The 26,612-nt window shown below is 47.0% G+C and overlaps 1 protein-coding gene across 2 annotated transcripts in view; it reads right to left on the minus strand.

Moving 5' to 3' along the window:
- The window catches only part of DROSHA (drosha ribonuclease III), a 692,102-nt gene that overhangs the window by 102,474 nt on the left and 563,016 nt on the right, over window positions 1–26,612 (minus strand). For both annotated transcript variants that reach the window (XM_086965123.1, XM_086965122.1), the window contains exons 25-26: window positions 21,040–21,197; window positions 19,986–20,091 (exon numbers count right to left, since the gene is read on the minus strand). In XM_086965123.1, the coding sequence (XP_086821249.1) occupies window positions 19,986–20,091; window positions 21,040–21,197 (264 nt within the window). The remainder of the gene's footprint in view (window positions 1–19,985; window positions 20,092–21,039; window positions 21,198–26,612) is intronic.

Below are 26,612 nucleotides of genomic sequence, written 5' to 3' on the forward strand. Positions count from 1 at the left end.
TGAAGACTTTTAATGTGGTGGTGTTGTTACGTCAACTACGTTGTTGACAAAGGGAGATGTCTGAAAGTGACCGTCGTCGATATCGGCAGTCTAGAAGGGGATTTAAACACTTGTCAATGGTTTTCCTGTCGTTGGAGCTGTAGACGTGATGATAGTCGACGCAGTGGTCGTCGATGCCATCGACCAGGTGATCGTCGTCACAGTATTCATCCACGAGGCCATCACCATGGCAGTCGTTCTCGAAGATGGGTCCATCGACGGAGCTTTTTTCATTAACGAAGCCTCTTTTTCAGGGTTGCTTTTTCGGCAGAGGAGGATTTATCTGCCTTCATTTTCTTAGGATCAGGCTTTAATGAGGTAGAACCCTAATTTTTACATTTCCTCTCAGCTGAGGATGGTCCAGGACTTTCTTCAATATCAGATCTGGCACCGATCTAGATTTCTTTTCCTTTGGAGCCACAATAACAATCTGGCCTCCCTGTCCTTCATAGTTTTGGCCAAAAAGGTTCTGCTGGCTGTATTTTTAGGATAAAGGCAATATTTGTGGGGGTCCTCAGAGAAACGTCCTGCCTTCCCAAAAGATCTGCAGGGTCTAAAAAGCCTCTTCCTAGACCCCTCTGACATTATAGAAGAAAACCAGTACCTTGAATTAAATTGTAGCAGGGTCAAATGTTCACTCACTGACAAACTGAGCAGAGCTCAGGTAGACTCCCTTACACACGACGTGCAGTTAGAAATCGGAGGTATTGTGGCTCTGCTGTAGAGTTGAGGTCTAGGACTTGTCTCCGATTGGTCTAAGTTTAGAACTACATAAAGATGTTGACGAATGTTAAAGTTTTACTTTCATTTAATGGTTTCTAATGTACTTTTAAAGTACTGCTTTTCTAACTATTGTGAGACTGCCACTATGACCACAAATAAGATGACAACTGTGAATCTATGAAAGATTGAATACTGGCGAAATCCTGCCTCTAGTCAACTACGCAACACTTTCCTCTCAGGTTGTTCCCAAAATTACGATGCAAAGCATTCAATCCATTCTTCACTGAGGTCACATGCCACTTGGACAAACCTAACTACTCCACCACACAGAAATCCTACCTAAACCATCCTAGAACCTTATGTTCTCCTTCACCTGTCTGCTTCATTCCAGATGTGTAACACATCCACTTCACATTGAGACGCAATCCAAGTGTCACAACTCCTTCCATTACCTGTCCAAAATCTCCTGGTCAGTGAATAGCAGAACTAATCTTTGACCCCTTCACTAAACCCCCCAATAGATGCCCTCCACGCACTGCCACATGCTAGACCAACGTGCATTCCCCACCTAATTAAGATCAGGAAGTTTCAATCTACTGCACATCATCAGTCCTAAAGTGACTGACCCACTTCTTCAACCATGAAGGCTTGTTTCCATTTACTGAAAGCAACTACCATTTTATCACCCAACCCATTGCTCCAAAACCAGCTCCCTGCCTAAATGTCAGGACACAGCCTGCCCCCTCCACCCAAACATCCAAGTGATAACAGCACTGGCCTCCTACTACCTCAGTTTTGCATCCAACATTTCCATCCTCCCCCCGTCATTATATGGTAACACCTCACTATCAGCAACAGACAAATATGGCAACCAAGCAGGGTTGGTCAAATAAGGGAAGGATAAGCATAAAGGTTCGCCATCATGCCTTTTCCTATCGGTGGCCATGTTGAACTAGTCTTTTTCTACAGGCCGTACAGCCCAAAACAGTATCACCACTGAGTGAGAACCCAGCTACACAGTCTTGCCAAATCACCTGTAGTCTATGGTCATACTGTATCTGGCCTTGGCTTGCATGTTTTTTATACAGAGCTAGAGCAATTGTAGTCCCTAACCAGACTTGCTGTGAATACTAATGAATGAAAATATAGAGGAGTGTGCTTAGTCAAGAGCAAAGAAACAAAAACAAAAAACAAGTAAATACATGGATTTGATCCAATCTTAAACAGGGACAGACAGTTATGTGCAAGGGACTTTACACACTACAGAAAGGTAAAGACTGCACTTCAATCCCTGGCCAGTAAGAGTCGGATTTCAGAGGCATTTATTTCCTAGAACAGGAGAAGGTGAACTATACATGGAGGTCCTACAATTAGTATAATTCACGACTCGGGCATCTTTGTTGATATACTGTATTGTGGTGTACATAACTCAGGTGTCAGAAATAGAGTTTGAATATACACCCAGTATTGTATGAGTTCAATGTCTTACTGTTTTCTGTCTTTGTGTCTCAATTTTGCTGGCCAATATTGAATGTCAATTAATTTTTATTGTCACTCTTGTTTTAATCTGTGTTGAGTGGTTCCTCAATTGTGCACTCTTAATTTTTGTATTACCAATACATTGTAAGAATTCTTTTTATACACATGAATCTTGTTATTGTTTTTGACCTTCTAGCTCAGTTAATTCAGTTCTGCTCAAGGGAATCTCTCCTTTTTCTTCGGTCCTACACTTCAAGCAAAAGGGATGCAACTTTCTATTGAAGACATTTGCAACACACTTGCATCCAACTCAAAAAATAAGACAAGATTACTAGGAAAAGATTTTTCAAGATTTTTAAAATTTTCATGTTGTAAAAAGTCAAACAAACCAGAGCAGCAAAAACAAAAATATTGAAGCTGTTGTATTGCAGCATTTATATGGAACTTCCTCAATGTGCGGCATTGAGGTGCTTGCGTAGGTGTGTAGCATGCTACACCCTGTAGTGTGTGTTGCTGGAAACGTCCCTGTTTTGATCCTATGTTTAAAGTGTTTCCATATCTTGCCTGATGACCACCAAGTTGTGGTTATCATGTTATGGGACACAGTGTGGTGGGTGATGAAGTGTGAGGGACAGATGTGCAGTGTTATGGTTCTCAGTATGCTGGTAGCTTTGAACAGCTGTGCAGGTCCATTTATGGTATTTCTTATGATATGGTCTGCGAAAGCTGGTTTCTAAAATGGGTTCTCCAATCTGAGATTTTGTATTTAATTGTGGGTCTTCAGGTAGCATGGTTGGATGGAGAAGTGGAACATTTTTTATTAACATTCCATATCTGTGTGTCTTTGTGAGACGTAAAGAAGCTGTAAGATTGTGTAGATAGTTGGGACTTGCAGTGGAGGAGTACATTAAAGTCCTCATAATTGTCCATCAATGTTTGGCAGATTTCTCCAAGTTATTTCATGCCTATGCATTTTGTGATGATCGTTTTACTGGCTGTATAGTGCTGGTGATGGACAAACACCATTGCAGATGACTGATGTGAATTTAAGATGCACAAGTTACAACTTGCTGCTGACCATTGGTCTTAGTATTGTTATGGACCATAACTGTTACATATGCAAGTACACTACTGCACAATGCCACTGCAAACCATATTGTCAGTTCTTCTTAGTGTGGGTTCTCTTCAATAGAACCATTTAGACTAACCTGAGACAATATCTTTTTAAAGGAAAAGTCAGGAATGGAATCATGATATCCTCACCTACACCCTGAGACACCACTCTCAAGAACAACCCTAAGTTTGTTGAACTCTACTGTGGCTGAGAATATTCCCTGAGCATTTTCTGCGATCCCAAGCCCATATGGAGGTGTAGACAAGACGCATGCACCTTTCACTTAGGCCAGTGCAGTTGAGTACCATCCAGGGTGCTGTCGATGATGCTTACCATCTGAGAAAGCCAGAGCTCTTAGGTTACTCATCTTTGTACATCATACCTCATGCAGTCTAGCTTTTTTAGTTTGCATTCTGGGATTCATAGTCCTTTTGAGACGCTTATAATATTAGGGCTATGAGACCCAGAATGAAAAGAAAAAGCCCTGAAGTTGATGAGACACTCATGCATGGAGTTAGGAACCTTGAGAGTTTTGTGCTGTAGGTGAGAATTCACCCGGTGAACATAGCAGTCAATTTTCCTACATTAATGAGCGATGTGCCGCTCCACTCCAGATCCTCTCCCCTGGATTCTGGGATCTGTAGTCCTTTCCTGTAATTGATAAACAACACTAAAAGTCTGAGAACTCAAAGAAAAAAACACAGGATTGGAAGAGCACACTATGCATGAACCCGGGACACCTGGCTGGGCTGGGCGAACCACTTCCAAAACAACAATGGATGCGAGGCAGAATCCCCTATCACCAGAGCATGGCTGATGCTACAAAGTAACTGACCCCAGGCACTGTGTGGAGCACTTTCCAGGTGAACGGAGGACAATCTGGCTTGTGTAGACAGTTCATCTTTCACTGGTACATTAGTTCGTCACTCTATTGTGGATGATGACAAAAGGGAAATGTGGGTGTGATCTCACCTGCGCTTAGGTGGTACTCCATGTACTGTGTTTAAAGTCCTGCAATATAATATGCCAGCCTGATGCATTACAGGTGTTGTAGTCTTAGTATGCGGTCATTAAACTAATTACACTGAAAACCTGATAGCAACGCTTTGTAAGAGAAAAGCCAGTACTGGAAACAAAGTGTGATTACCCGATATGTGATCACATTTCATTTACTCTCACGTGCTGTGGGTTAGAGGATTGTGGACAGCTGAGACCCCAGAGTACTGAGGATGATGTTTTCCTGAGCACTGCAGGTGGGACCCTAGGGTGCTGTTGATGAGAACCCACCTAGCATTTGACCCATTGGACACTGGTTGGAAAATCTTGTACCTATGTTCCTCGATGGTTTCACAACATGAATCTTTTATTGATTCGCACACTTTCCCCAATCTTCCTATCCAGATACTTGATTCAGCTGATGTCACAAGTTTTGAAAATACATTTGTGTGTGTTGACTTTATAACATGTCAATCACATCATTTGAGATGTCAACCACTGGATTGATTTTAAGATCTAGGCTCAAAGTTCTACAACACTTTTTCAGGAGATTAAGATTAAACTGAATACCTTACTTTATTAGGACGCAGAATGACTAAGTCGTTGGCAGGCAATAGGCATTTTCTTCCTGAGCAATTCAGCATCAAGCTTGGGGCATTGTATTTGTCTAGAAGAGATTGCAAGTCCTTGACACAGAGAATGGGCAGAGTTGGATTGTGTTTACAACCTTGTCTGACTGCCTGTGCCTGATTAGAACTGCATGACTGAGTTTTCTTATCCGAACATCTTATGGCCACACTCGAGGAAAATCAGCATGCATGTCTCTAATTGTGCACCTTATGCTTTAACAGTCCTATCTCTCTTTCTGGCATCAAATTACACCGTGGACCTTGAAAATGTGTTTCCTAGTTTGCCTTAAATCACAATTGCAAGTTTTAATGACCCATATTTACATCTCCCAATGCATTTGGTCATGGTAGTTGTTCATACGGTAATTCAGTCCCTTACATTTTACCATAATGAAACTCCTTTTTGTGTGTGTTCTTTATTAGGTAATACATTTCCCTGTATTTGCTTTAATGCAACTATGAATCACTTTTCATTCAGTTTGAAGATGATCAGAGCGATATACAATTTTCCAGTTTGTGAGCAGTTACACACAGCCTAATTTGGGAAAACAGCTCATGTTTTCTTGCTCTATTGCAGACAAAAGAGAAGGAGAAATCGTGTAAATACCTTGGTCTAAGCTCTATCAGTAATTTAAGCTGGACAGAACATCTTGATAACTTGGTAGTTCGATCCATGCCCTCGGCTGGGGCTTTAGTAATATATATTCATCAATATGGTGGTTTCTCTATGATTTCTGTTTTGCATGCCTATATTGTACTTAAACCGCTATCCCATCCAAAAAAAAGAAAATGATTCCCTTTTTAAAGTTTTGAGCTCTCAGCATGTTTGAGATAAGAAAAACTAAAAATGGCTTGCCATCACAAATGCAGGCTTGTCTGCAGTACGGAGACTGGACCTGCCCATTTTGCCAACTTGCAAAGGTTTTCAGAGATTTACAGAACTGAACACAAAGCACTGTCAAGTCCTCCTCTGCCAGACTACTGCACCCTAAATGTGTTAAGCATTTGTGGGCATGTGGACCAATGCTGACAATGTTAAGTGTATACATTTATTATCACCTAGATGGTTAGCTGGTAAGGAAGCCACTCTTTCGAAAGTTAATTAACAAATCCATGACACTTATAGAACTTGTTTTTTACTCTATAGATTTTAGAAAACCTTTAATAGTACCAACCAGAAGAATTTAGGCTACTTGAGTGTTAAAGTATATCAGGTAGGAGAATGACTTCACACTCCCATTTACAGGTTTATACAATAACAAATAATACATGATGTCTCTTATACTCTCAGACAAGAGGTTGCAGACTTTGTCATTGAAGAGACTGGATTGTAAGTCACTCTGGACTAAGGACGCGAGGATCCCTGTAGTGGCTGTTACCGGTGCAGTGGCCACAGCACCTCAGCACAACGTCACATTTACTTTAGTAACTAGAAAGTGTGTCAGAATTAGAGTGGTAGACACAGGTCAGAAATCTTTTGAAGAGCACGAGTTTGCTTTTTCGGCAGTTGAGCCAGTGCTTGTCAGGGTGAATCTTGGTGTTAGCTCTTTGTGTTAAGAAAAAGATAGCTCAATTTAATTCTGCTAGAGCTCAGGGTGATGGCATTATCTTTTGTCAAACAAATACAAATGAAGCATATTTCAGGGCTGGACCGCAAATACCACAATGTCAACACAGATGCAGTAACACTGAAGCAATGGAATGTGGCGTTATGACATGCTTTGTATGCAGAACAGTCACAGTGGGTGAGGTCCTTGCAGGTTGACTCAGATCCTGCAGTCCAAAAAGAAGAAAAAAAAATCGGAAATGGCTAAAACTTAGACACGGGAGCTGGCAGCAATGTGGCAAGAGGAGAAGATGTGAAAAGCAACAAGTATGATTGATGAAGGAAGTGGAAAACCCTTAAGGGGGATGAAGGAAAAACATGCTGAGCCAACCCTAGATCATGCAGAAGCGTTGATGAGGAACAACAGAAGTGGCTGAACAGAGAAGTAAAACACAACACAAAGAAAGGTTTGAAAAAGGGCTGGAAGACCTTCATTCATTGTTAACAGGATCCCATGGGCTGCAGGGGGTTAAAGGGAGAGACATCGCTGCACCCCTGGTGCTACACGGAGAAAAATGGTGCTGAGAATATAGTGCAAGGAACTCAATGGCAGTCACAATGTCACAATCTATTCCCTGGTTGAATGTACCCAGAGGGCAGATTTGTACAAGGAGCTTTCTAGCTGCCGTGAGCAATGCACCAGCACATGCTTTCAGTCGGCTTCATAAAATGTCACACAATCGAAATATGCATTAAGAGGACCTTTCCAAAATCTATAATGTGGTGTCCACAGGTGGATCTTATTGCAACTTCCAGAACACCAAAGGCCCTATGTTATGTTCCATGGTATTTTTGAAATGAGGAACATTAGGAGAGGCTGTAATCCTGAACTTTATTTTTACTAGTCAATGCTTTTCTATAAGCTCTTAAAATACAAGTGCTTAACAGTTGCATGAGATTCTGAAAACTATTAAGTCTATTTAGCAGTGTAGGGTATAATATGCATTTTTCTCAGGTAAGGCAGATCTAAGAGATTTGTGACTGTTGCCCTCCTGCTAATCTGAAAAAAGGGGCAGAGGCCATTAAATGGGAGTTTGACTTGAGAAAGCCCTCTTTACCTCTTCTTTTTTCATTACTATGGGGTTCTCTTCATTTCACCTTTGGGTAGCATTGGAATGTTTACAAAAGTCTCTGATGTAAGACGTTATTTAATGGTGTCCTCAAGCGAGTAGACCTGAAGAACCTTCATTATTTAAGATCCCAGTGGTCTCTTGAAAGGATTGGTGAAAAAACCTTCCAACTCCTAGATGCCTATAAAGGTAGGTCCTACTGAAGTTAATGGCTCCACCAAAAAATCACCTTTGTAGTTGTGGCTCCAAATTCCTTGCACTCTTCCATCCATTCATTCTTTCAACCGTCCCATCCAAACACCAACACATTTTCTACCATTGTTTCACCAACTGATTAATAAACCCTTAAATCTATCCATGCTTCTAAACATTGAGACTTGCACCCTTTCTTCCTTTAGCTCTTTTAACACTACCCTCAATTTCACATTTCTGTTTAAATCTTTCCTTACTTCTATATGTCCTCCCTTTGACCCTTTCTTCTTCGTTTCCAGTTTCTACATTATTCTTTCTTTTCTGACTTTCTTGTTTCTTTCTTTCTCCACCTTTTTCTTCTCATCAAACTATTTGCTGCCGCCCTTTGCAATTTTTTTTAAAGAAGTTTTCATAATTTCTTTCTGTCTTCTTTTCTGAACCTGGCTAACTTTGCAGCACTAGACCACCACCTCGCAGCTATGCCCTGCTTTTTTCTTAGAGCCTTTTATGAGCAGACAGAAGATGCCGATGAAATGCGTTACTTACCTGTAACAGCAGTTATCCAGTATTGGTGTCTTTCATAGATTCACATGCCTGAATCATTCCCCGTCGTCGAGACGGGAGCCTCCGGTAAATAAAAAAGTAATGTCCATAGACATACATAGAGAGAAAGGGTCTAAGGGCCTCCCCTTAGTAGCCTTTTCTTGTCCTTATGTAAAAAAGGACCAAACTCTCAGTCAGCCAATCAGCTCCGACCTCCCTCTAGAACCTTCCTGGGAGGAGCCTCAGTCCCTCAGATTTTCGTACGCACCCAGCTAGGTTGGCGTAATATAGTCCGAGAGGGAAGTGAGTCCTTCCAGGGGAGGTGGGAGGGTTGCATGTGAATCTATGAAAGACACCAATACTGGATAACTGCTGTTACAGGTAAGTAACGCATTTCTTATCCAGTATTAGGGGTGTCTTTCATAGATTCACATGCCTGAATCAGAATAGCTAGCAATCATAGTAGCACATTTGTAAAGTAGAGTTGCTCTGCCGTCATGGTAGATAATGCATGTAATATCATACAACAAAAAGACAGCATAGATAGAACATCATCAGAGCAAGAATGTGCATACCTGGAAGGCGGGATGTAGGAAGGCTCACCTTACTGAAAGAGATGGCGAAGCACCGCCTGGCCCACTGCCGCATCCTTCTGAAGTTCGATATCCAGGCAGTAGTGTCTTGAGAAACTATGCGGTGACTTCCAGGTCGCCGCTCTGCAGATGTCCAGGATCGGCACTCCAGCGAACAGTGCTGCTGACGTGGACATCGCCCTGGTTGAATGAGCCATAACACGGTCATTCAAAGGCCGGCCGGCCTTGTGGTGGCAGAATGAAATCGCAGAGGAGATCCATCTGGAGATGCTTTGCTTCGTGAGGGGCAGGCCCATTCGTGGTCTGCTGTATGCCACGAACAGTTGTGAGGATTTCCTGAGAGCCTTAGTCTTGTCCAGGTAGAACTTTAGGCACCTCATAAGGTCCAAAGAATGCAGCGACCTTTCCGCTGCTGTTGAAGGGTTGGCAAAGAAGGACCTAAGGACTATTGGTTCGTTGAGATGAAAGTCCGAAGGTACTTTTGGAATGAACTTAGGGTCTGGTCGCAGTATCACCCTGTCATGTCTGAATTGCATATATGGTTCCTGAATGGACAAGGCTTGCAGCTCGCTTACCCTTCTGGCCGATGTTAGAGCGAGCAAGAGCGCGGTTTTCCATGAGATGTGTTTAAGAGATGCCCGATGAATGGGCTCAAACGGATGACGCATGAGTTGGTTGAGTACCAGATTAAGCTGCCATGTGGGAGGTACCTTCCGAGGCCTCGGAAAGGATCTGTATAGTCCTTTGAGGAATTGCTTGACCAGCCGACTAGACCACAGAGAAGGTCCCGTGACAGTTCTGGTGAACCTCGAGATTGCAGCCAGGTGAACCTTGATGGACGCATGCGCCAGTCCCGACTGAGCCAAATGCAGGAGGTATGGTAATATCTGTTCAGGTGTGATGGCGAGGGGCCGTAGGCCCTGGTCGGAACACCAAATGCAGAACCTCTTCCATTTGAGACAGTAGGTCTTGTTCGTACTGTCTGCCCTTGCTTTGGCTAGGACATCCCTGCAGTCTTGAGGGATATTCAGGCCACCGAACTCTCTGTGCTCAGGAGCCAGGCTGATAATTTGAGCGATTGGAGGTTCGGGTGCTGCACTTGCCCGTTGGACATCGTCAGAAGGGCCGGGTGTGGTTTCAGGCGAATCGGTGATCTGATGGAGAGTCGAAGTAGATCCGAGAACCAGTGTTGCCTCGGCCAGAACGGGGCAATTAGGATCAGGGTACATGGTTCCACCTTCATCTTCCTGAGGAGTCGTGGGATCATCGGGAATGGAGGAAAAGCGTATGCAAAGGCGCTGTACCATCCTATGGAAAATGCATTTCCTAGTGATCCTTGTTGGGGATGCCAACTTGCGTAGCTTGGGCATTTGGCGTTCCTCTTATCAAAGAGGTCGATGTTTGGGACTCCCCATAGAGAAAAGATGTGAGTGAGGGCGCTGTCTGATAGTTCCCACTCGTGGGAGAGGGACTTTTGCCTGCTCAGGGCGTCCGCGATGGTATTGTCCTTTCCTGGGACATATTCCGCTTTGAGCTGGATTTCGTGCAGCACTAGCCAGTTCCAGATCCTTTGCGATTCGCTTGAGAGAGAGCGAACGCGTTCCCCCTTGTTTGTTTAGATAGTGCATCGTCGTGGAGTTCTGGATGCGGGGCAAGAAGGCTTGGAGAGCCAGATATGCGGCTCTTAGCTCCAAAAGGTTTATATGGAGCGATTGCTCTTGAGAGTCCCATTTGCCGCTGATCTGTAGGTCCTGGAGCACAGCGCCCCATCCCTCTAGGGAGGCGTCTGTTGTTATCACCAGCGGTGATGCTGGAAGGAGAAACGGTAAGCCCACAGTTAGATTCTGGCGACGTTTCCACCATTGCAGAGCTTTGGACACTTTTGGTGTGATCCGAATGATGTCTTCGAAGGAGCCGGTGCTTTGAGTCCATTGGCTCGCGAGTGCCTCCTGCAAGGGCCGCATTCTGAGTCTGCAGTGCGGGATGAGGAGTATGCAGGAAGACATCATCTCCAGGAGGGAGGTGTAAGTCCGAACTGTCAGGTGCGTGTTTGCTGCCATAGCCATGGCCAGAGATAAGATCTTGTCTGTCCTCTCTTTTGAGGGGAAGGCTCTTGTGCACTCTGTGTCCACTGTGGCCCCTAGGAAGGTAATCTTCGTTGCGGGGACCATGCAGGATTTTTTGAGATTGAGCGTCAATCCCAGATTCTGAAAGAGATTGGTGCAGGCGTTGGAGGATGTGACTGCGTCTCCAGGTGAGGGTGCTTTCACCAGCCAGTCGTCTAGGTAGGGGAAGACTTGGTGGCCCAGTTGACGCAGGAAGGCTGCCACTGGCGCAAGGCATTTCGTGAAAATGCGCGGCGCGGACTTGAGGCCGAATGGCAGGACTTTGAACTGATAGTGACGGCCCGCCACCTCGAATCTCAGGAATTTCCGGTGATTTCTGTGGATGGGGATGTGGTAGTAGGCATCCTGGAGATCTAGTGATATCATGAAATCCCCTTTCTCTAGAATGCCCAGGATTTCTTGAATCGTCACCATCCTGAACGATTGGCTCCGCAGGAAGGTGTTGAGCGCCCGGAGATCCAGGATGGGCCTCCACTTGTTTTCTTTTTGCTGTACAAGAAAGAAGTGGGAGTAAAATCCTTTCCCCTTTGAGGATGCCGGTACCTTTTCGATTGCTCCTTTTTGTAGCATTGTCGAAAGCTCCTTGAGAAGCAGGCGTGGGTGTTTGTGTGTCCGTCTGCGTGGAGGGGTATTAGGAGGGATGGAGGTGAATTCGAGAGAGTGTCCGAATCGAATAATTTGAAGAACCCACCGGTCCGTGGTGATGTACTGCCAATTGGTGAGGAAATGGGTCAGCTTTCCTCCAATTTGAAAGGATGGAGAGGGTGTTTGGACTGGCTGGAGTAGTCGGTCACTGGCGGCCGCCAGCGCCCCTCTTGGTATTTTTACCTCTGTAGCTTGATCTTCCAAATGAAGACTGTCGGCCTTGCTGTTGTTTGTTTTGGTACTGGCCTTTGTGATTGTATGAGAACGAGGACCTGTTCTGATAGGAGCCTCTATAGGAGGACTGACCTCTGTTCCTGTTGCCCCGAAAGGACTGGTTTCTGGACTGCAGAGTGCCCAGTGCCCTGGCCGTGTCTGTGTCCTTCTTAATGGCCTGCAGTGCCTCGTCGATTTTTTCTCCAAAGAGGTGCTGGCCGTCAAAGGGCATGTCCAGAACCTTTGCTTGTACTTCCTGGCGGAATGAAGTCGCTCTTAGCCATCCTTGGCGTCTCAGTACTGCAGCTCCCGCGAGTTGACGGAAGCCTGTCATGGCTGCGTCGATAGCGCAGTCTATGAGTTCCGCTGCAGAAGATTGACCTTCCACGAGGGGCGCTTTCACCTCACCCTGGACTTCGTCTGGTAGTTCCTTCACGTAAGGGGCAATGTCCTCCCACAGCTGGCGATTGTAACGCCCCAACAAGGCAATGGAGTTGGCCACCTTAATGGACATGGCCGATGTGGATGTGAAACGTTTACCAATCGTGTCAAGTTTCCTGCCCTCCTTGTCCGGGGGAGCGGACAGTGGTGAGGAAGGGTTGCGGGAGTGTTTCTGGGCCGCCTGCGTCACTACCGAGTCCGGTTTGGGGTGACCATTGAGGCAAGCCGCCGCAGTGAGAGGCGCTCTGTATTTCTTATCTAGGCGTGGGACTACCGCCGGTACAGAAGCAGGAGTTAGCATTAACTTCTTTCCTTGTTCCCACAAAAATTCTATAATTGGAATAGCCTTTGCGGACTTTTGAGTCTGTTCCTTAAAGTCGTGCAGGAAACAGTCTGTTTCTGTGGATTCCACCGCCATGTGGCATCTCTTCGCTGCTCTCTCCACAAGCTTGTGGAAGCCGGCAATGTCCACCGGGGGGGAGTCCGCTTGACGGGGTTGCGGTGAAGCTGGGGATGATGCTATATATTCATCCTCTTCATCCTGGTCTGAGTGGTCCGAGTGTACCTCCTGGACCTCTCCTTCCTCTAGTTCTTCCTCCTCCTCATCCTCGTCCGAAGATACCACCACCTGAGGCTGGATGTCAAGGTGGGTTTGAGGGTGATGCTGAGTTTGTTTTGGTGCGGACACCTGTACTTGGACCGAAGGTGTCTGATTCCCCTTGTCCTCCGGCGCAGGACTCTTAGGCGTTTGACCGCCTCTGTCCGCCTCTGGAAAGCGTTGCTTGTAGTCTTGCACAAGGAATCGCAAGTCATCAACAAGGGCCGCTGGTAAGCATATCATGGGGGTGACTTCTGTGCGGACACTGGTATGGACAGAGTGTTCCTGATAGGTGAAGTCTTCCTGTTCCTCATCAGTGCTTTGGCATTTTATGTGAAGGTCTGAGACCGAAGTTGCGGGATCCAGATGGTCATCCTCTTCGGATTCTTCGCTTTGGAAGATTTCCTGAGGTGGTTGCTTTTCCACCTTGCTTGGAGACGTCGTTTCTGGGGTAATTTGTGGTTTGTTTAGTTTGCCAGACTGTATGTCAGAGCCTGTCGTCGTCGAGGGGACCGTCGACGGTGGCAGCATCAGGGTCGATACCTCTACCAATTTCGATTTTTTCCATGGCTCCTGCAGTGCTCCCTTCGACGACGAGCCCTCCGTCGACGGTGTCGTCGTCGAGTCCGTCGTCGACGGAGTCTTTGGTGTCGTCGACGAGTCCTTCGTCGAGGGGGTCTTCGTCGACGGGGTCGTCGACGACGAGCCTTTCGTCGACGGAGTCGTCGACGAGGTCTTCGTCGACGGTGGGGTGGGCGATGGGATCTTGGTCGTCGACGACTGCGAAGTCGTCGTCTTCGTCGACGGTGCTTTCGTAGACGATGTCCTCGTCGTCGAGTCTCTCGTCGACACCTTTGTCGTCGACGGTGGGATCCTTAGTAGCGCCTTCGACGACGCTGGGCTCGTCGATGACGACGGCGTCGTCGACGGTGTAGTCTTCGTTGTCGACATGGTCTTTGTCGTCGACGACGATTTCAGAAGAATAATAGAAGAAACAGGTCTACCTGAAGATGAGGAGGACGTAGTCGTCGACGCTGAGGGCGACGACGCTGATGTGGTAGACACAGTGGTTGTGACTGAGGTAGTCCTCTGGGCTTGTCTAGAGGACTGAGCAGGCTTCTTAAAGGTTTTATCCTCCTTAGCAGACACTGAAGATGACGCAGATCTCGCCTCTGAAGACTTTTTGTGGGTCTTCGTAGGAGGAGTGTCTGAGGGGCCAGGGGAAGCATCCCTAGGCCTCTTTTTTGAGACAGCTGAGGTCCTGGAAGCACTGCTTACAGAGGAGTCCAGATTGTCTCTATCCTTAAGCCTGTCCAGCCAAATAAGAAGGCGACCTTCCCTGTCTCTCACGGTCTTTTTTGGAAAAGACCTACAAATTTTGCATTTGTCGAATTATGGTCCGGGTAAAGGCAATACAAGCACAGGTCGTGCTGATCATCCACATGGATTCTTTTCTTGCTACAGGAAGAGCAGGCCCTGAACAGGGCTTTCTTCTTCGAGTCAGACATGGAAGAAGCAGTAGAAAAACACACTTACTGTCAAGACAGTGTAGTGAAGAAGTCCTTGAAGAGTTTTGAGGGTTCAGAGAACACTTTCTAAGAAGTTTGATGAATTTAGAGTAATCCTGAGGAGAGCTCAGGCTGGAGACTCCCTAGCACAACGTGCGGTAGAAAATCTGAGGGACTGAGGCTCCTCCCAGGAAGGTTCTAGAGGGAGGTCGGAGCTGATTGGCTGACTGTGAGAGTTTGGTCCTTTTTTACATAAGGACAAGAAAAGGCTACTAAGGGGAGGCCCTTAGACCCTTTCTCTCTATGTATGTCTATGGACATTACTTTTTTATTTACCGGAGGCTCCCGTCTCGACGACGGGGAATTATTCAGGCATGTGAATCTATGAAAGACACCCCTAATACTGGATAAATATAAGTAATCAACTTCAGGTTGGGCTCGGGTTACCAGGCGATCGAGTGCAAAGGCTAACCCCACTTAAGTAATGAAAACGATTGGGTTCACATCATCACCAATTAGAAGCATACTGTTTCTCTGCATATTCTTTATCCCACTTCTATCTCTAATTCCCAATCTTGCTCAGATCACTTCTATGGCTTCATGTACCTGGGAACTGTGCAGCGTGATTTCATTTATAAAATAGGGTGTCATCACATCTATCAACTACGTCAGAGCAAGACACTGAGACCTAAGCACAATTTAGTACTGGTGTAATGATATATCTGTAAGAGACATTAGTTAGTGATAGATTCCTTACCTTCGAATACCCCCAGGTGTCAGACTGGATCTGGAAAGTTTTGCTAGCAGTACCCCTGTGCGTCAGTAGGTGGCGTCATGCGGCTCCACGTCCATCACTGGCGTTGTATGCGCCAAGATGAAGTCACAGAGACTACTTAGGCACCACCCATGCGCGCTGACGTCAGTTCTGTACACAACTTTCCGCATCAGAACAGCAGAGCCATACAAGAAACTGACTACAGGTGCTATGAAACTAGGGCCCTGAAAGGGGTGTCCTTAACCCTAGGAATCAGTTACCAGAACGGGGACGATGGGTGGGGCGGTAAGTAATCTATCACTAACTAATGTCTGTTACAGATAGATCGTTACACAAGTAGTAACTTGTGCATCTGAAAGAGACACGTTAGTGATAGATTCCTTACCTTAAAATAGATACCCCAGCAATGCCAACCCCAGTGGTGGGTCTGTTAACAAGATTACACCAGAAAGTTACGGTGAACAGAACGGCCAAAGAAGCCTTCTCCCAAGACTTGACTGTCAAGACAGTAATGCTTGGTAAACGTGTGCAGTGAGGCCCACGTAGCTGCCTGACAAATGTCCTGCGTCCCAAGGAAGTAGTGGCTGCCGTTGCCCTGGTAGAATGGGCATGCAGCCCCATAGGAGGCTCCTTTTTAGCCAAAGAGTAACATGCCTTGATGCAGAGAACGACCCACCGAGAGATGGTCCGTTTGTGCACGGCCCGATCTTTTTTGACGCCCCGTAGCCAACAAAGAACTGGTCATCCACCCGGACTGTTGTGTGCACTTCAGATAAAACAAGAGCGCAGGTTTTGGGTCCAGACGGCGGAGCCTCTCTTCCTCGTTGGAAGGAAACGGAAAGAAAGTGGGCAAAGTGATGGTCTGCCCAATGTGGAAGGGAGTGACAACCTTTGGAAAGAAGGAAGGACAGGTCCTCAAAACCATCGTGTCCGGATGAACAGAAAGGGAAGGAGGTTTGGAAGAAAGAGCCTGGAGCTCACTCACTCTTCTGGCAGAGGTGATAGCTACCAGGAAAGCCGTCTTAAGAGTAAGACGATGCAAGGGACAGTTATGAAGGGGCTCGAAGGGAGTGCACATCATACAAGGTTTAAGTCTCATTGGGGCATGATGAATGGCATGGGAGGAAGCGGGAAGTGATCCCCAAAATGCGGTGGAACTGAGCTGGCATGGCCGGGGTGGTAGACTCAAAGGGGAGGGAGTAACCTCTCAGGACAAGTTGCAGCACCCGCCTGTCCGAAGTGACAGAACACCAATAGGGAAGGTGATGACGAAGCCTGCCACCCACTGGCGTGGGGTGCACCCGAATCTCAGACTAGAAAGGCTTCGAGGCATTAGTTGCGGGGCGAAGGTGGACTGGCCCTCACACTGGCCCCCGTAGCGGCCACGGTGGTCCCCATGCAAAATTTGGTTCTGCGCAGGCTTTTGACTGAATGAGCGGGCAGAGGCGCCCCTTCCCTGGCCACGAAAGGAGTGAAAAGTAGACGTGGCGGAAAGGCCCAAGAACTTGGCTGTAGCTCAAGAGTCTTTAAAACGCTCCAGTGCACTGTCGGCCTTATCACCAAACAGGCGAGTGCCATCGAGTGGCATGTCCATGAGCGAGCTCTGGACATCCGGGTAGAACCCGGTAGATCTTAACCAGGCGTGGCGATGAAGTGCCACAGTCGTGGAAATCAGCCTACCGAGAGAGTCTGCGGTATCTAAGCCACGAATGACGAACTCAGTCGCCTCCTTACCCTCGCCCACAGCCTGGGACAGCACAGCCAGGGCACCGAGGCAAGACCTCAGCAACAGTGTCCCACACCGCATGGGAGTAGCAGCCCAACAGACATGCGATGTTCAACGAACGCAGCCCCAGGATGGCCGACAAAAACAACTGTTTGCCGAACTACTCCAGCTTCTTAGAGTCCTTATCCGGAAGCTTTGTGGGAAAGGCACAAAGGCACTCTGGGACGTCGAAACTCGAATGACCAAGCTCTCGGGTGTAGGATGAGTGGTCAGAAAGGCAGGATCACCCGGCGATGACGCCTGGCGACGTTCTTACCCACCAAGTGCCCAACAAGACATCAGTGAGGGCGTCATTAAATGGCAGCAGTGGCTCAATGAAGTGGACGGCACTGGAGCACTTCAGAGAGGAGATTAGGTTTCAGGGCCACTGTAGGGAGATTAAGTTTCAGGACCTCAGCTGCCCGACGGAGCACCACCGTATAAGAGGCACCTTCCTCCATAGTGGACGGGGGAGAGGTAAACCCCGGGTCAGAGGAGGCGTCTAGGCCACTGGCCTCTTACAAGTCGTCTTCCCAATCCTGCTCGGAGTCGCACTGGCGAGCAAGAGGGTCGTCCTCAGCCTCTGTCGTGTGCGGCGCAGACCGCGGCGGCAGGGCAAGGACCGGGGGAAGAACACACGATGTTGGGAACTGCGCCAACACCCAGGAGCTGGGGCAGAGGCGGAACCAACGGCATCCACTGCGGCACCGCAGGCGGAGGCGCTTAGGCCGGAGCCGGCAGCATAGCACCTCTTCCAATGGCGCAGGATCCTGCGGCACCGGGGCTGCCGGAGGAACCTATGCCCCAGCAGGATCCTAAAACGGGACCGCGGGGCCCAAAGGCGCACCGGTAGGAGCCTGAGGCCTAAACAGGCGGTCCATGGCAGCAAGAAACTCTTGCACCTGTGTGGGAGTCGCTGACGGACCCGGGTAAGGCTGGTAGGCCGTGGGACTCCCAGGCTCCGAAGGAGCCGCAGGGGCGGAACCTATGTCCTTTTCGTCCGCATCCGAGGACCGACGGGGGGACGGCGGAGAGCAACAACGCTTCTTCGCCTTCTTTTTGTGAACTCTTACACGTGAATCCGAGGGTGTAGACTTGGACGAGGAGCGGTGATGGTGGCCTCGCGAGCGTTCGAGAACTGCCCCTACACAACTTCCGGCACCGCTCCCTTAAGGCCTTCGGGGCCATGGCCCGACAGTCCAGACAGGACCGGGAGTCGTGGGCATGCTCCAGGCAGTAGACACAGACGCCGTGGGGGTCCGCCACCGACATATTGCGAAGGCAGGCCCCACAGGAAAAGAGCAGCAAGAGACAAAAAGTATCAAAAAAGTTAGTCAAATAGTGACTAGGGTACGTGCTCTAACCGGATCGGCGCTTACTGGCGCGGAAAAAGAAAGAACCGTCATCAGCGTGCATGGGTGGTGCCTAAGTAGTCTCCGTGACGTCATCTCAGCGTATACGACGCCAGCGACAGACACGGAGTCGCACAAAGCCACCTACTGACGGGCAGGCATGCTGCCTGGGGATATTCTAAGGTAAGGAATCTATCACGAACGTGTCTCTTTCAGACAAAAGAGTTCCTCGATGTCATGAAATGGTGAAAAAAGCAGTTTCAAGGGTTCCTGTGTGGCAGGCTGAATATTTCAAAGACAACCCATCTGCAAAGGGTGCATCGTATCCATCAGATGCTGATACTTTTTTTTTGTTTAGTTAGAAACCAGTAACATCAAATGAACATAATTCAGCATTTTCAATTTACTATTTGGTGCATGCTAAGCATTTTCTCCCTAAATATGTTATAATATTGCAATGTGTAAAGCAGTAAATATATTGAACCAAACACAAATTAAAAAAACACAAAGGCACAAAAAAAGTAAATTGCTTCATACATTTAAAGCAATAGAAAAAAGGAAATGAAAGTTAAACAATTCAAATGACCTAAAATAAGTCTTTCAATAGCAATGAGTAGAAATATACTATATGGAAAAAAGTTTACATGCATCAGAAGACCACGCAGTCCCTTTTAACAATATATTTAAATGAAAAAGTGACCCATCTATGTTTTAAGCGCTCAATATGAACAAACTTCAGATCGGTCAGCCAAGCGTCCTCACAACAGCATAAAATCAATGAGCCATTCCATTAAACTATGTTGCTGTGGCATGATGGAGCCATTGAATTAGCATAACACGTGTAATAAATTAGCTATTTCTCATAACGGACCATGACACACATCTACATTTTGCAGACACAAAAGCAGGACACTGGTAGAAAGGAGTAGAATGCAAATAAAAAAAACACAGAGGCTTACAATCAATGGAAGCCACATCAGTTTGGTTGTCCAATTTAAAATTGGAGAGGTTAGTTACACCTTTCTGACAGATCTCCAGGGGAAAACTATATCGAGAGAGGCCTTGCTTGTAAAAAGATTCCACCTTTATGAGCAGAGAATAACTGGCCTTTTACGTAGGGCTTCAACCAAAATCTTTGTACATACCCGAAACCTCATGCCAACACCATCTTGACAATATTGTCAGCATTTAAATAAAATGTGTCTACAGCATGAGGCTATCTGCACTTCAGTGGAATGGTGCAACGACCTCAAGCATACTACCATCATGCATTGTCAGATGCTGAACATCTCTATCTACATCTTGCTTAGCTGTGCCTGTATCTAAGCACACCTGGCTCATCGCTGTAATTACACTATTGATCCAGTTAACTGAGGAATCACATAACAAAGTGTGTTCTACGTTGGCCACATAAATCATGCTTTCCCCGCGCCATGCAATCCTCGCATGTATTTAAATCAGCAGAGGCAGCAAAGGACCCAGTTATTCATCAAATGTCGAATAATTCACTAAATGGCCTGATGTGTTTTGTTTCCGTCTTAGCCACCCTCTGAGAGGGTTGATTTATGCGACACTCACCGTTAAGTGCCCCTCGTGATGATCAGGAAAATGTATGAATAAGTACTCGGTGGCCACCAATTGCATTATGGAGTCACCGAGGAATTCCATCCTCTGGTTGTGACCTCTGGAGAGAGAGAGAGAAAAAAAAAAAAAGAAACATTGATGCAAGAAAGATCAATAAGCACTTAGGAAAACGCAAATTAAAATGGTGGGTCATTTTCAAAAGTGCATCGCGGCAAATTTTTTTGAACAGACTTCAACACGATTTTCTAATATTAAGCAGGGGGAACAGAAATTAATTCTAAGTCCATCAACGCTGCTGGTCCAACAAAATGCACCTGATTAAGAATAGCCACATCAAGCAAAGCTTAGGCTTTGCTGTGTGCAAATATTATGGCTGTTGAACATCAGTAATGCATACACGGAGCATGAGGCTCACGCTGGGAAAACTAGAGAATCAGTGTTCATGAGGGAAAGCCTCAAACAACGGTGCATCCTGTGATACCCAGATAGATTAGGACTCTACCACAAAGAGGAAAACAAGGTTTACTGGACAGTAACCAAGTGATGGGTTTCAATTTAAGACTACCAAGAAGCTAAAACAGGCATTGGCAATTGGCAAAGCTACTCGCTTTGTCTATAATGTGTAGCGCATGGAAACCTACGTATTTATAGTTTTTGTGTATATGCGTTGCATGCACAAATGCTGTTTATCGTATTAAAACCTGCCATGTGTCCATGCTTGGAAGGAAGTAGGTAAAAAAAATACAGTCTTAATTTTAGAATCCATATGGGAGAAAATGAATTGAAAGGGACAAGCAGCTGGTGATAGTGTTTACATTTTCAGAAGGAAGAGTAATGGTCTGCTGGATTGAACCAAAGCCCATTTTATGTATATTTAAAAGAATTGATATCAAGGACGCTTTATTTACAGACCTAAAAAGAAAAAGCATTTGAGTAATAAAGCTGCAGATCCATGTCAGTCACTCATAAATTGATCATGTCACTGAGCAAGCCTCAGTCCTACAGAAGACATACTGAAAGGAAGAGCTTAGAGTTACGCTCTACTCACAGAGTCAGGTGGTTGAAACCAACAGTCCTCAGTGTAAATGCTCGGGCAAGAAGTCGAATGTGGTCGAAGTTGACTCCAATTGCTTCTTCAAACTCGGTCAGTTTTTGAAGTACAGGGGACGTCTCAATAAGCTGTCGGTCAGAATTTGGTTCCTGCACCTAAACAAAAAGCAAATGAATGCTGCCAGCGTTAGGCAAGAAAAGTCTGCATATTACGCTACCTCGCCAGTGTTAGAACCTTTAATAGTGAACATTTTGAATATATCCCTAGTGTCCTAGGTATAAATAAATCATTGCTTCGTTTTGTAGTGTAATGGCATTGCTCAAAGAGGCCACAAAACGGCTGCAGTCATTCTAACCATTTTAAATACAGGAATACAGGGCTAAACACAAAGTTGGGTCTCATAACTAACATGGTAAAGGCTCCACTGAGATGCGCATGAAGTCTATGACCAACCCCTAATGCAGGAGAATTGGTTTCACAAAATTAAGGAAAGCAAGCGGCAAAGGAACATATTACAGGCATCTTGTAAGGCATCCAATGAACATAAGAGATTATGAAGAATGACGTAGCCCCGCCTCACCTGCATGTCGACAAAGGCATCCAAGTCAGGGTTGTAGAGTAAGCACCTGTGGTGCAGCGCTGCTCAGCAACCTTCTGGCCTCCATTCGGTCAAAGGCCTAAGAGTGGCTGTGAGATCAAGGAGTCTCAGGCACCCCTCATCATTTCTGCCACTGATCCAAGTCCAAGCAGCTGGGGTTGTAAAAGTTAGGTATTACATTATTTTGGTGAAAAAGTATCGCCCTGGTGATGTTCGGCTGTGTGATGGAAAGGCAGTTGCGCAGTGCATCAAATGCTTACACAGTTATCAGTTGCATTTTGTTTTGTGGATTTAAATGCCCTAGCTCGCTCACTGATCATCTTGGGTGTGGAAGTCTTATTTAGACTAGTTGCCTGACCTACGAGCTAACATTTAGGGGAATTGCTAGTGATTTGCATCTGTGCCGCCTTTACGCCTATTCCCGGATCTTTGCCACAATTACCCTAGAGGGTGGACCTTTTAAGAGAGAGAGAAGGAGGAAGCCGCACCCTAAAGATTGACATTTCACTAGGCCTTAAAAGTATATTGCAACACTAACTTAAATGACATTTGGAGTGTCTAGTTTGTGTTGTGTATAATTAAAGTACTTTCTATTATACAAAATATAAGCAGTGGGCTAGGCATTCACTATATTATTGTGCAATCTGGTTGACATTTGAGTTCTGACCTCCTGTCCCCCCAAATTATCTCCCTGAAAAGCCACTGCCTGCCAGCTCCATGCTACCCTGACAGTCAATCAATCAATCAGGGGTTGGTAAAGGGTGCTGCTCACCCGTGAGGGTCTCAAGGCGCTGGGGAGGGAAAGAGGGTATGGGGCTGCTCCGGTCAGTCAAAAAGCCAGGTCTTAAGTGCCAGTTTGAAGGTTTGCAGGGTTGGCGAGCGTCTAATCTCTAATGGGAGAGAGTTCCAAGCAGTGGCTGCGGTGTAAGAGAAAGCTCTACCTCCCGCTCTGCTCCGGCGAATGTGGGGGACCTCTGCCAATGCGAGGTCGGCTGAGAGGAGGTTCCTTTTGGGAGCGTGGAAACTCATTCGGCTGTTGAGGTATTTGGGTCCGATGTTGTTGAGGGATTTGAAGCCGTGCATGATTAATTTGTAGGTAACTGTTCTCCACAGGAAGCCAGTGGAGTTCTCGCAGGTGTGGAGTCATGTGCTCGTGGCGTGGTAACCCAAGGAAGATCCTGGCGGCCGCGTTTTGGATGGTATGGAGTTTGCGTAGTAAGGCTTTGTTGATTCCGGCGTAGAGTGCGTTGCCGTAGTCGAGATGGCTGGTGATGAGCGCGTGTGTGACGGTCTTTCTGCAGTCCGAGGGGATCCACTTGAAAGTTTTGCGTAGGATCCGGAGGCAGTTGAAACTGGTGGAGGAGATGGCGTTGATTTGACGTTCATGGAGAGGGAGTAGTCTAGGACTATGCAGAGGTTGCGAGCGTGATCTGTCGGGGTGGCGGGGTCCAAGGGAGGGAGGCCGCCAGGTGTCATTCCAAGCGGATGGGCTGGGCCTGAAAATGAGCACCTCCGTCTTTTCGGAGTTGAGTTTGGGGCAGCTGTCTCATCAATCTGGCCACGTTTGTCATTCCTTCCTGGAAGCTGAGTCTGGTGTCTTCAGGGTTGCTGGTGAGGGAGAGAATGAGCTGGGTGTCGTCCGCGTAGGATACGATGCGGAGCCCGTGCTGTCTGACGATGGAGGCGATGGGGCCATGTATATGTTGAACAGAGTAGGGCTCTGAGAGGATCCTTGGGGGACTCCGCAAACGATGTCGGTGGGTTTGGAGAGAAAGGGGGAGTATGACCCTCTGAGTTCTGTCGGAGAGGAAGGATCGGATCCAGTTGAGGGAGTCGCCCTCAATTCCCGCGTAATGGTGCCTGGTGGCTAGTGTGCAGTGTGAGCTGAGAGGGCAAGGAGGATGAGGGCTGCTGTGTGTCCCTGGTCGAGAAGAATACGGATGTCATCGGTAGCAGCGCTCAGTACAGTCTCTGTGCTGTGGTTGCACTGGAACCCGGATTGGCATGGATCCAGGTTGCAGTTATCTTCTATGAACGTGGTCAACTGGGTATTTACGAGCCTTTCCGTGACTTTGGCCGCGAAAGGGAGGAGGGAGATAGGTCGGTAGTTCTTGAGGTCAGCTTGGTTGGCCAATGGTTCTTTGAGGAGGGGCTTCCCTTCTGTGTGTTTCCAGTCCCCTGGGCAAGTGCCTGATGCCAGGGAGGAGTTGATGGCACGTGCTAGGTCGGGGCGATGGCCGCGGAGGCTCTGTGGAAGATGTGCGGGGGCAGGGGTCCGTCGGGGCTCCTGAGCGCGTTTTCTTCATGATGGTGGTGATGAGTTCAACGGATGTTGTTGTCCAAGTGGTGATAGTAGGTTTGGTGGTGGTGGTGGTGGTAGTGGTAGTGGGGGTGCAGGTCATGGTAGGCTTGTTGAAATTTTCGTAGAGAGCCATGATCTTCTGGTGGAAGATGGTGCTGAGCTTGTTGCAGAGATCTTGGGAGTGTGTGATGTCCGAGGCTTCGCATGAGGGCTTGGTCAGCTGTATGATGACATTGAATAGTTTGCTAGTGTTGGTAGCGTTGCTGTTAATCTTTTCTCTGATGAACGTTCTTTTGGTCTCTCTGATCAGCTGGTGATAGTTCTTCATGGCGATCTTGTGGTCGGTGTGGGCTTCAGTGGTCTTCTGGTTCCTCCAGGATTTCTCGAGACCCCTGAAGGTGCATCTGTACTCGAGGAGTTCGGTGGTGAACCAGGCGGCTTTGACCGGACGTGCAGTGGAAGACTGCCGGAGCGAAGCCAGCTTGTCTGCACAACTGGCGATCCACTAGTGGAGTTCCTTGGCAGCGGCGTCGGTGTCGGCGGTGTCTGAGTGGGGCTCGAGGAGGAGGGTGGCGTTGATAAGTTCTTCGGTAACCTTGCCCCAGTTCCGTCGGGGTGGGTGCGAAGCTTGTTTGGGTCCGGTGCTGGATGTGAAGTCGAAGTGGATGCAGTGGTGGTCTGTCCAGGAGTGATGGGTCGTGTGGGTGAACTGGATGTTTGCCCCTTCGGCGAAGATGGGGTCCAGCTTGTGCACCGCGATGTGGGTGGTAGTATTGACCAGTTGCTTGAGTCCTAGGTTGGCAAGATTTTCAAGTGGCGCGTTGGAGTCGGGGACCCGGAGGTTTTCGAGGTGGAAATTGAGATCTCCAAGCAGAATATAGCTTGTGGACGTGATGGCGTGGGCTGCAGAGAGTTCCGTGATGGTGGTGGTGGGCTGTACACGGGGACCAGGTGGCCGTCGATGAGCGTGCCCCGAAGCGTAGTTCTAGGGTTGGTGTGTATCTGGAAATGGAGGTGTTCTAGGTTGGGAAGAGTGCTGCTAGGACTGGAGAAAGAGAGTTGGATAGAGGCTTTGTGTGCGATGGCGAGGCCTCCCCCCGGGCGGTTGGGGCGGTCTATCCTCTCGAGTTTGTATCCATCTGGTATGGCTGTGGAGATGTCTGGCCCGGAGCTGGTGGTAGTCCAGGTCTCAGTGAAAAACACGACGTCCGGGGCGAGGGTGTCAGGTAGGTCCCATATCTCTATGGCGTGCCGGTGCAGGGATCGTAAGTTGAGGAGGATGCAGTTGATCGTGTTTGCAGGCTTGGCGGTAGGTGAGTGTGCATTTGGCCCAGTTTGGACAGCCATAGTAGGGTGGGCCCCAGAATACCAGTGACAAACTATTTTAGCCACGACGGTTGAGACCCATTAGCTTATATTTGCCTTGTGGCCCCCAAAATGCAGTTTAACAGAAGCGGAGAATTAAGAATTGTCATAGGAACGGTACACAGAAAAGGTACAACATTGCATCACCCTTCACAGGCTCTCTTACTGCCATAAAAGCCTATGACTCTTTCTAATGATCTTCTGCAACCTAGACAAGGAAAGTGCAAAAAACTTGTAGATAGAACCAAAGGCCCATTCGAAGGTGAAGATGTCCCAAAGATTAAAAGCGGGATCGAAGGTAGCCTAACCAACAACAATGTTGGAAAGATAAGTACCGGAGACAGCACACTGAGAAAAAGAACAGAGTTCATACAGTCTAGAAGCACAATATGAGGGTGAAATCAAAGAACCTGTAAATGTTTGCACAACCACCACAGGCCTAGTTAAAGTGTTCATAGTACCTGCCAACCAACCTAAAATCCATGCCTTCCACAATCAGATACTGGAACCATGGCCTACTTCAAACTGATCAAATTGCCTTGTCCCCGAAAAGTGGAGGGAGTCTTAAAGTGCTAATCGATGTGAACAATGTTAAATAATGATAACCACAAGATACTCAGTCACACCCTCTCAAGACAAGAGGCAAGCAGTGCATACAGGAAGAAACACTCTAGAGGATATTGATGTCCCCAGCTCAAAGAAAGGCTACCAGTCCCAATAAATAAGGCACCTGAGCTCATGAACTGTACCAACTGAAATTATGGACAACCGCATGAGCATCTGTGAGCCACAAAACACAACATCAATGATAATTATTAGAGGATATAACATGTAAATACTGGGCCCTTGATTTATGTTAAATAAAAAATCATAGAAATTCACTATAAAAAACAAAGGTTACAGGGATGTTATAGTTAGGTTCACCTTTTACTCACACAAAACCAAAGAAATTCAGCAGTTATACTAATCTTAAGAAACTATAATTCCTGGCCTAAAGTTACCCAATGGCACGAGTTATAATTTCATCAAATAAGTAAAAGTATAACTATAACTGATGAATTTCTATGGTTTTGTGTGGCTAAAACATGAACCTAACTATAACGTCCCTGTAACCTTTGGTCTTTTCAGTGAATTTCTATGATTTAAAAAAAGTAATATATAATTACTGTACATTAATCCAAACACCGATGCGCATTACCTTTGGCCGTGCACAACGTGGGCTGGCCGCAGGACAATGCACGACGGGGATTTGCTGTGTAAGTGGGTGTATTTTTCTTTTCCCTTGGGTCTTGGATCCATCACGAA

This window comes from Lissotriton vulgaris, chromosome 4_1, assembly GCF_964263255.1.
Source record: "Lissotriton vulgaris chromosome 4_1, aLisVul1.2, whole genome shotgun sequence".
NCBI lineage: Eukaryota > Metazoa > Chordata > Amphibia > Caudata > Salamandridae > Lissotriton > Lissotriton vulgaris.